The sequence below is a fragment of the Falco rusticolus genome, chromosome 1 (assembly GCF_015220075.1).
Source record: "Falco rusticolus isolate bFalRus1 chromosome 1, bFalRus1.pri, whole genome shotgun sequence".
Classification (NCBI taxonomy): domain Eukaryota; kingdom Metazoa; phylum Chordata; class Aves; order Falconiformes; family Falconidae; genus Falco; species Falco rusticolus.
In genome coordinates, this window is record NC_051187.1 from 36,589,905 (window position 1) to 36,599,587 (window position 9,683).

General features: G+C 58.1%; 1 protein-coding gene across 1 annotated transcript; it reads left to right on the forward strand.

Annotated features, from left to right (window-relative positions):
- The first annotated feature begins 1,144 nt into the window (after positions 1 to 1,144).
- HSPB8 (heat shock protein family B (small) member 8) lies at positions 1,145 to 5,191 on the forward strand. Its single transcript, XM_037393134.1, has 3 exons — positions 1,145 to 2,006; positions 3,165 to 3,228; positions 4,424 to 5,191. Exons 1-3 carry the CDS (start codon positions 1,628 to 1,630, stop codon positions 4,581 to 4,583), a joined length of 603 nt encoding a protein of 200 aa, XP_037249031.1. The 5' UTR covers positions 1,145 to 1,627; the 3' UTR covers positions 4,584 to 5,191.
- The last annotated feature ends 4,492 nt before the right edge of the window (positions 5,192 to 9,683 follow it).

A 9,683-nucleotide genomic window follows, 5' to 3' on the forward strand; every position in this document is an offset into this window, starting at 1 on the left:
AGAAGGAGCATGAGGCAGAGCCAGGAGGGAGGACGCGGCATGAGGAAGTGGTCCTGCATCAGCATGAACCTCGCTGATGACATCCTGTCCTCCAGCGCATCCCATCCTCTGGTGCATCCCATCACCTTCCCGAGCTGTGCCTGGACCACCTCCACAGGGAGCCCCTCGTTGCCACCAGGTTAGGGTTAGGGTTAGGGCACCCTGCTTGCGTGGTCGGGACGGCATCGCCCGGGTGGGTGCTTGCTGGGAGCTCACAGCCACTGCCGCCGCGCCTCTTCCCACGGCGCGCTGCCCGCTCCCTGCTGCTGCCCTGTAATTAGCCCGGCTGCCACGCGGCTGTCATTAGCACCTCACCCTGCCTGCGCTCGGCGATTGCAGCAGGGTCGGGGCATGTGGTGGGGCGAGGAGGAGGAGGAGGGTGAGGAGGAGGTGGGTGCTAAGCAGCACCGCAAGGACCCTGCCCATCTGCTGCCTGGGGTCCCTCTTCTTCCCACCTTTGGGGGCCATTTCTCTGGGTCTGACCGGTGAAGGTGGCTGAGGAAGCAGAGCTGGAGCGGGACACCCCTTGGAGCACGGCTTCCCTCGTGCATCCCGCAGCCCCTCTCGCACCCGGGCTCTGTGGGCAGCCCTGGGCGGCCATACGCTCCTGGCCACCAAAGGGGTCCATCCCCTGCCCCAGCATCCCCCCAGCATCCACGCGTGGGGTGCCACCGCCCTCCCAGCGCCGTGCCAGGGGTGCCACCAGTGACCCATTTCCTGGTACAGTGGGCTGCTTGGTGGCATGGGGACACGTGGCTTTACAGTGAGGGGAGCAGCTTGGCCCAGCCCTGCTGAGGGGTTATTTTTAACGGGTGACACTGGGGTGAAAGCAGCCAGCTCTGAGCTTGGGGGCTATTTTGGGTGGGTGGACTGGGTGCAGGGTGGTGGGAAGGGGCGGTGGGGGCCGGGGCAGCTGCCAAAGTGCAGCAGCCAGGGTCCTCGGACTGGCAGGAGAGGTCAGCTGTGCAGCCCAGATTCTCCACGGCTGTTTCATCCTCTCCAAAATACTCGGCTGACAGGGCAGGAATTGCAAAACACACACCCCCTCCTCCCAAATCCATATAAATAGCGCTCACCCGACGGCTGGAAGGTTACAGAAGTTTCTCGGCTCGGAGCTCAGGCATTTATTGCAGCTCTCGCCCGGGAGTGGCAGGGAAAGTCGCACATAAAGTGCTTGGGAGCGAGAGGGGAGAGACAAGCTTTTTAATCTTGGGATATTCGGTTTTATTTTTTTTTCCCTCTTCTGCGAGAAGTTTTATTTTCCTCTCCCCGTTCCCTGGGATCAGAGCCAGACAGGAAGCGTTTTCTCGCGGCCAGAGAGCTCCCTCCGTCCTTCCTGCGCTGCTCCGGCTCCCAGTGATTCAGCCCTGAATTGATTTTCTCCGTCGCCCTTCACCTGGTGCTGGAGAAGGAAGGGACCACCCCCGCGGCGCCCACCCGCAGCCGCACGCCTGCATCCCACCTGGGGTGGATGCGTCTCCTCCGGGACGGGCTCCCCGGGGAAGTTTGCATCCAGGAGCAGCCGCACAGAGGCTGAGGCTCCGCGGGAGAGCCCCAGGGACGCGCTCGGACCCCTGCGAAGGAAGCCATGGCCGACAGCCAGATGCCCTTCTCCTGCCATTACCCCGGCAGGCGCAGTGTCCGTGACCCTTTCAGGGAGCCCGGCTTGACCTCGCGCCTGCTGGACGATGATTTCGGCATGTCACCCTTCCCCGGGGACCTGACGGCGGACTGGCCTGACTGGGCTCGGCCCCGGCTCACCACCACTTGGCCGGGTCCCCTGCGCACCGGCATGGCCCGTGCCTCCACCATGGCCCCCGGCTACGGCACCCGCTTCGGGGGGTACCCCGAGAGCCGCAGCCCCGCGCCCTTTCCCCGCGAGCCCTGGAAGGTGTGCGTCAACGTGCACAGCTTCAAACCCGAGGAGCTGACGGTCAAAACCAAGGATGGCTATGTCGAGGTATCAGGTGAGAGCAAAGGCACTGGGGAGGAGGAGGATGGGGCATGAAAAGCAACTGGGCCTGCCCAGCCCATGCTGGCTCAATAAATTGCCATAAAATGCAAAAATCACCTTTACTTTAAGCCAGCAGCAGCAGCCCCAAGCTTGGGAGCAGGGCCAGGGCTGCGGCAGGGCTTTGGGGCAGCCCCACAGGCGGTTTGGGGGTGCCACGGGGGACCCAGCTCACAAGCTGTGGTGGTTTGCTGCAAAAATGCAAAGGATGAGCCTCCTTTGGGGTAAATCTCCCCACTTTCTGCCCTGGCCGGCCAGGGAGGCACCGCTGTGGGCTGTGGCACCCTGCAGCGAGCTGCCAAGAGGGGCCCCAGCTTGGCTTGGTTAATTATAGCCGGGGTGAGGCGCGGAGGGAGATTCCCTTTAAAGGGGCCGAGAGAGAAGCAGCTTGTGCTGGGAAGCAGGGGCAGCCACACTGCAGTCCCCCCACACACACATCCCCCAACCCAGCCCCAAGAGGCTCCGCCTGGGGACAAGAAACCAGAAGCCATCCCTAAAAATTCAATTAATGATGGGGACAGTGGGTGTGGGGGGCATCACATCAGGGGGGGCCACCGGTCCCCAGCCCTGAGCATCCCTTTAGCCCAGCACCAACATCCCACATGGCCCCCAAGTGCCCCGGGCCAGGGTCCCCAGGGAGGGGCTGGGGGCTGCCGTGCAGCATCACCCTCGGTATTTATTTGGGGCTTAACGGCATCGCAGCAGCAAAGCTGCAGGTCGGGGAGGGGAGCTGGGCAGCTGCCAGTGTGGTCTTAACTTCAGAGATGCTCCAGGCACAGGACCCTCAGCCTGACAGCACGATGCAGGGAAGCCCATCCTGGGGAGAGGGAGAAGGGGGGTGCTGCCACCTCCAAAGGTTTTATTATGTCTGGGGGCTGTTTTCTTAAGCCCCAGCTCTTGGCAGCCTGTGAGACCCCAGACTCTCACTGGAAAGATGGGTGTGCCATGTCCAGCATCTCCTTCCCAACATAGGAGAGCCCTCCCCAGAGGGAAGAGTTGGCACTGGGAAAGGAAAGCAACTCCTCTGAAAACTTTCCTGCTGGGTTTTGTTGTTGTTGGGGAAAAAATAATCTCCTGGTGAGGTGGTGACGTGGGGTGTTGCCCTTCCCTGCAGGCAAACACGAGGAGCAGCAGGTGGAAGGAGGGATCGTCTCCAAGAACTTCACCAAGAAAATCCAGTAGGTACCAGCCGGCCCTAGGGCACCCACCTGGTAACACAGCTGAAGGAGCTGGGGTGGGGGGGGCTGCCACGTCCCCTCAACCAGCACCCAAATGTCATCAGCCTGCTGTGGGACCCTGTCGCGGCGGCGTGGGCAGTGCAGGGATGCCACTGGCAGCAATGCGCTGAGCTTTGCCAGTCCCTGCGCCCCAGCTCAGGCATGCAGGGACTCCAGAGCTGGTTTTTACCCCAAAATGTGCCCTCTTGCAACATGTGCCCGGCTGGTTCGGGCCACACGGTGATTTCCCGAGGGAGGGAAAAGAGATGGAGGTCTTCTTCTGGGTGCTTTGCCAGCCTCCTCCAGGCCTGGGGCTGTGTTTGGAGCCGGCCGGGGTGCAGGGAGCAGGAGGGGTGCAAGGAGCTCCACTCCCGGTGCCAGCACATCCCCAGGGGTTCAGCAGGGCATGATGGGCTGACACCATCATTGGCCCCAAAATACACCCCTATGTGTGACTGTATCTATCTGAATGATGTCAGTGAGATTGCTATCGCGTTGACTCACCGCGACAGCTCGCTTTGGCAACAACAACTGGCAAAGGGCAGGGAGGCGAGGCGAGCCCCAACCATGGCGCTTCACCCGTGCTGGGGGGCTCGTGGGGTTACCGGGGAGAAGCAGCAAAGGCCAGGGCATGGGAAGGGTTTCCTCAGCTGGCGGCAGCTCAGCTTTGCTTTTCCATCCCGAAGGAGCCCTGCACATCCCGAAGTCCCGTGGGAAAGCTGGGGCGAGCACCATGCTCCCTCCCGCTCGCAGCTGCAGCGGCTCCTTTTACGGGCAAGGTTTGCGGCTGACGCGGGCTGCGGCGCGGCGATGATTTACTCCTGCTTTGCAGAAGTCTGGGCGGCACAAGCAGCAGGCGACATCCCGTCAAACACATCTGCCGGGGAGATTAAACAGAGCACCCACAGGGGCCAGACAGGCCAGGAGGCCGCTTTAAATATCCCTGGCACATTCCCGGGTGCTACAGTAATAACACTGCCTTTGCTGAGCCCCGCGCCGGGGCTGCTGGCTCGGCATCGGTAGTACCCCATGTGGTGGGGTCCTGCCTGGGCTTCCCAAGGGCCGATGTCCACCAGGGATGCGGCATGTTGCGAGCTGCAGCCGCCCTGACCCCCCCCAGCTCCTAAACCAACTCATCTTCCCTTCCCTCCTACAGGCTGCCCTACGAGGTGGACCCCATCACTGTCTTTGCCTCCTTGTCACCGGAGGGGCTGCTGATCATCGAGGCGCCCCAGATCCCCCCCTACCAGCAGTACGGCGAGGGTGGCTGTGGCAGCGAGATCCCCGTGGAGAGCCAGGAGGCCACCTGCGCCTGAGCAGCCACCTGTGTCCCTGCCGTGCCCCGGCATCCCTCCTCCCCTCTCCCCTCTCCCCCCGGACCCCTGCTCCCTGGTCCCCTGCGGCGCGGCATCTGGACAGCCTCCGGCGAGGGTGATGGGTGCTGCTCACAGGGACGGCAGCACCCGCCACCCCACGGGGGGACCAGCTGAGAGCTGGGGCACCCATGCTGGGTGCTGGGCCACTGTCCCCGAGGGCTTGTAGCAGTCTGAGGTGCCGGTAGAGATTCTGTGCCCATGGGGCCGAGCAGAACGGATGTCCTCATTACAGTTATTTTTTTGCTCTGAGTTGCTCGGATGGGGTATTTATACCAGTAGCAAAAAAGGGCCCTTTTTTCCCTAAAATTGACATGGAATCCCATAGCCCTGTGTCTTTTCCTCCTCCGTGGGTTGTTGGGTTTTTTTGAACTACATCTCTGCAAAGGACATGTGTCTGGCAGCAGAGCTTGACGGCACGGCCTCCGTCCTGAGAAACGCAAACCGTCCGTGTGTTTTGAACATTGGTTTTGGGGTTGTTTTGGTTTTATTTTCATCTTTTTTTTTCCAAAGAGGATTTGTGCTTTTATTTGTCAGACCTGAGGAATAAAACCCAGTTGATGTTCTTAGCCTCTGCTTGTCTCAGCTGAGCCCAGTGGGGTGGGCGCAGAGCTGCGGGAGGGTGGTGGGGAGGAACGGGGGGATGCTGCTGCATGCCATCTCCTAGCCTGGTACAGGATCCTGCCCATGGGGGGAAGAAGGGGATGTTTGCACTAATGGGCTGCTGAAGCATTTGCTTGAGCCTTTTCCGCAGCCTGTGAATGCCAAGTCCCAGCGAACACAGTGCTAAGGAGGCACTGAGCCCCCTGAGGACCACGGGCTCATCCTTTCCTTACCCTCTTGAGGGGTTGGGAATGTTTTTCCTGTTTGGAGATGCTAAATCAGCCTCTGAGCTGGGCAAGTCAGGTTTGTACCATCCCCATATCCATCTCACCCTGCCAGCTCCGCACTGGCAGCTCCACAGGGAAGCAATTCCCAGCTAATTCCCCAGCAGAGGCACCAGCAAACGGTTTCTGCTGGGCTCTGGACGGTCTTAAAACCATTCTCTGGGGCGAAGCACCGGGTAAGATTTGCCAAATTGCTGCAGTGCCTGGGGTTGGTAAAGCAGAGGTGCTGATGGGCAGCCGGAGTTTTTCCATTGATCTGTGCAGCACCTGGACAGGGCACCCGGTTTTCCATCTCACCAGGACCTCCAAGTTAAAAATACAACCTCACATGCTCTGTCAGGGATGCGGTTACCAACAACAGCCCATCACGTGCTGTAAACCCGGCCCCGGCACTCGGGGGCCACCGTGGTATCCACACTCTAGGTCATGGAGGGGAACCTGGCTCTTGCCCTGGTTTTATGTGGTGTATTTTATTTTCAAGAGTTGTTAGGGAGCCTGGAGCCCCAGGCAGTGCACAGCACCCCCACCCACGCCTGTCAGCAGGAGCCAGCCCTGGGCTCAGCCACCACAGCTCCGCCAGGCACGGCTGTGAGCACAGCAATTTTTATGAATAAAATATAGTCCTCGAAATGTAATACCAACACCAGGATGGAAAGCAAAAAAGTCATGAGTCACAGATCCAGCCCTGTGTCCCCGTGCTACTTGGAGATGTCATGCCTTGTGGGTGACACCTCTTCAGCACAAACTGTCCATCCTCTTCCTTGCTACTTCAAAGGATTATTTTTTTCAGTCTTTGGAGAAAGCATCCCCGGTCTTCCAAGCTCACTGGGCTCAACCCCAGTTCTGGCCCCAGTGCCCCATCCCCCCAATGCACTTTTCATGGGAAGGACCCCAGGGGAAGCACAAGGGTCCTTGGGGCGACCCCCAGGCTGCAGCACCTGGAGCGAGCAGCTGGATGTGGCCCCGCAGCATCCTGGACCATGCACCACATGAGCAGGAGATGACGGCTCCCCTGAGCAGGTCTGCAGGCACAGGGGACCAGATGCGACTCTGCAGGGAGCTGCGGGGTGGGAATTAGCTGCAGCTGAGCCCCTCTCCCACCCCAGGCTATATGGGGAGGCCCCCAGGCAGCAGCTGCACTGGTGCTGGGATGATGGGAGCCCCCTGCTCACCTTTGGGACTGCAGCACAGGTAAGGGCTGCTGCATTTGGGTGATGGTTTCTGGCTTTCTCTCCCGCTGATCCTGCATTCTGGGGGAGGATTATTTTTTTTTTCTTTAATCACTCTCTGTTTTATTTGGTTCTGCTTTCTGATGAATTCCTTAATAAGGTCTTATTGAGACTGTTGTAAGATGCATTAGAAATAATTTCTTAATGGCTGAGGTTGGCATCAGCAATTAGCACTAAGGACCTCTTACACAGGCAGCATGCTTGGACCTGTGCAGCCAGCAGCTTCTCAAGCTGTTGGATTGTCTGGAGTATCATCTACTAATGAAATAATTGTAAGTGTTGTAAGTGGCGATCTGCTTTTTTTTTTTTTTTTTTTTTTTGTGAAGTATGACCCAGTTATTGAAGCAAAGGAGGTTTGTAAAAAAGTAATCCCTACTGCAAAGGTCAAAAATAAGTTTGGAAATGTTGGAGAATTTCTGCAGCAGCATCTCCCCCTGTGACTGAGGAGGATGGGGGGGAGGTGTGTGTTTCTGGGGTAGCAGGGTGCTGCAGAACTGGGGCCAGTGGGGAGCGGGAGCTGTTTGCTCGTCCTCAGCCTGCATGTGAGATAACAGCTTTTAAGACATAACACAATGCTGTAATGGCCACTCTGCCAATTACATTACATTTCATGGGTTTGTAGCAATTACACTGCATCAGGTGGTGTCATAACACATTACGATTTATAGCTTCATATTGGCTCTAACAGGGAGATGCTGTGCACGGGACGTGGCCAGGGCGAGCATGCCCCCAGGGAGAGTGGGCTTTCCATGGGTCCAGCCCTGGGGCTGGCTGAGGGGGCTCGGGAGGGACTGAGACCCTGGGCTGTGCATTTTGGGACCCCTCCTGCACATGGGAGGAAGATCAGGATTGTGTTTATCATCAATTCCCCTTGCATGGGGCACCCTGGTCACAACACCACCTCTCTGCCGGCCCTGTCAGAATCATTCTGGGAGGCTGGTGCTCCCTTATTTCTCCTGGAGCAGCATTAGATTTACCAATATCCACCTCGTTTGAAGCCAAATGATTTTTACGGATGAAGGAGGCAGAGGAGCCATCCTAATCAAGCCTTTCAAATCCTGCTCTCACAGCTGATGGTGCTGGCATGGGGTTGTGCCCCCGGCCAGGGAAGGGAGAGGAGCAGATGTTGGAAAGATTGTATTTTTTTCTTTTGAAGAAGTCAGTTCTGGTAAAATACACAATCACATCTGAAAGGGGCTGGTGTAATTAAGCAGTCGGACGCTGGGCAATTTGCATTAGGCTCTTTGTTGCCACTGGTGCCAGCCCATGCCTTGCTGTTCAGGCAGCAGCAGGAGCAAGGAGGATGAGGAGTGTGCCTGCTCCAGGGAGAGGAGATGCTGGGAGTGGGGCTGAGCTTGGAAATCCAGCAGCTTGTGATGCATCTCAGGACCGTGAGCTTGCAAGCTCAGCTCTAAGCCCTGGCAAAGCTCTCCTGGGCAGCTGGAGGGAAATGCAGGTGGTTCACATGGACTTGTTGTTTTGGAAAAGATTTTTTTCTCGTTTCTTTGCAGTGGTGATCCCTCCTGCTGCACAAGCTGGTGGTTCCCAGTGCCGCAGCCGTGGAGCGGGGACAGGTTGTTGTAGGAAACCGGCCTGGGGGGACCTGCCACCCAAACTAGCTGCTGCAGACGGGGTGAAGGACACGAAGAGATAAGCATAAGGTCACCCAAGCCTTGGGGGAGCTGGCTGGGTGGCTCGGCGGCAGGAGGCTGAATAAACCTCTTGGCTGTGCCCGGCCACCTGCCCTGAGCCGCCGAGGAGGCACAGGGGCTTTGCCAGCCCCCAGTGGGGCGGGGGCCCGCGGGGCCGAGCAGCTCGAGTGCTGGTCCCTACCCCACCGGGGCCAGGCTGGGTGAGCACGTGGCTCCTCGCGGGGCACTGGCTCCTGGCCTGTCCCAGAGGATTTATTTTCCTAAAATGGAAGCAAAATCTGAATTGATTTATTTTGTTTGGCAGCATGTAGAGCAGGGTAAATAATCCACAAGGAGCATCAGAACTGCCCAGATACACCAGGCATCTCCAGAGGTCTGGTTTCTTCTCCTAGAAGAACTGGGTTGGTCTCACCTTCTGAGTGCCCAGGTCCTGTGGCAGGAGCTGGCTCATGTCCGGTCAGGGCTGTGGCCAACGGTCAGCACAGCAGCTCCTGAGGCTTCATCCAGCTCCGCTCTGGGCAAGCATCGCCCGTGGCTCGGAACGTGCTTGCTGGCTCACCCCGTGGAGATGCACTTGATGTCTCTCGCTTGCTCCTGGCACACAGTTAGGTCACTCTGCGGGGGTCCTCAGGTGGCCACAGAGACCCTGTGGCTGGCTGATGGGGATGTTGGCGCTTTACAGCCACCCTGGGAACCTCTGCACAGCTCTGAGCTGCGTGTGCCATGGGCGTGCAGAAGCTCAGCCTGTTCTCCTCCAGCATCCTCCTCCTCGGTTTCCCCCTGCCGCAGTGCTCTCCTCACCCCTCCAGGCCAAGTGCAGCTTTCCAGCCTCTCACTTGGCAGCTGGTTCTTATTCCTGCAGATCACCTAGCTGGCTTTGCACAGGGAGGCTGATATTACACTCCTGAATGTTTTTCCTTCCCAGAGCATCCCTGGCTCCCCGAGGGTTTCTCATTTTCTCACACAGACAGGCCCCTTCGTTACAAGCCAGTCCCTTTTCCCCTAGAGAATATCCCATAACCATCCATGTGTCTCTCTGCTAAAGTCAAGGTCATTTGGGGTTTTTCATGTTTCTCTGTGGGAGTTTCCCTTCTGTTGGAGACTTTGTTGTGGTTTTGGTACCTACTTGCAAAGCAAGTATCATCTGCTTTAGTTTGGATGTCTCCAAAGAAAATACTTTGCCACACAATGGCTGTGGGGCCAGAGAAGAAAAAAACTTTTCCTCTAATAAAAAAGCCAATGTCATAGGAATAACCTGCCCTGGCTGCCAAGACA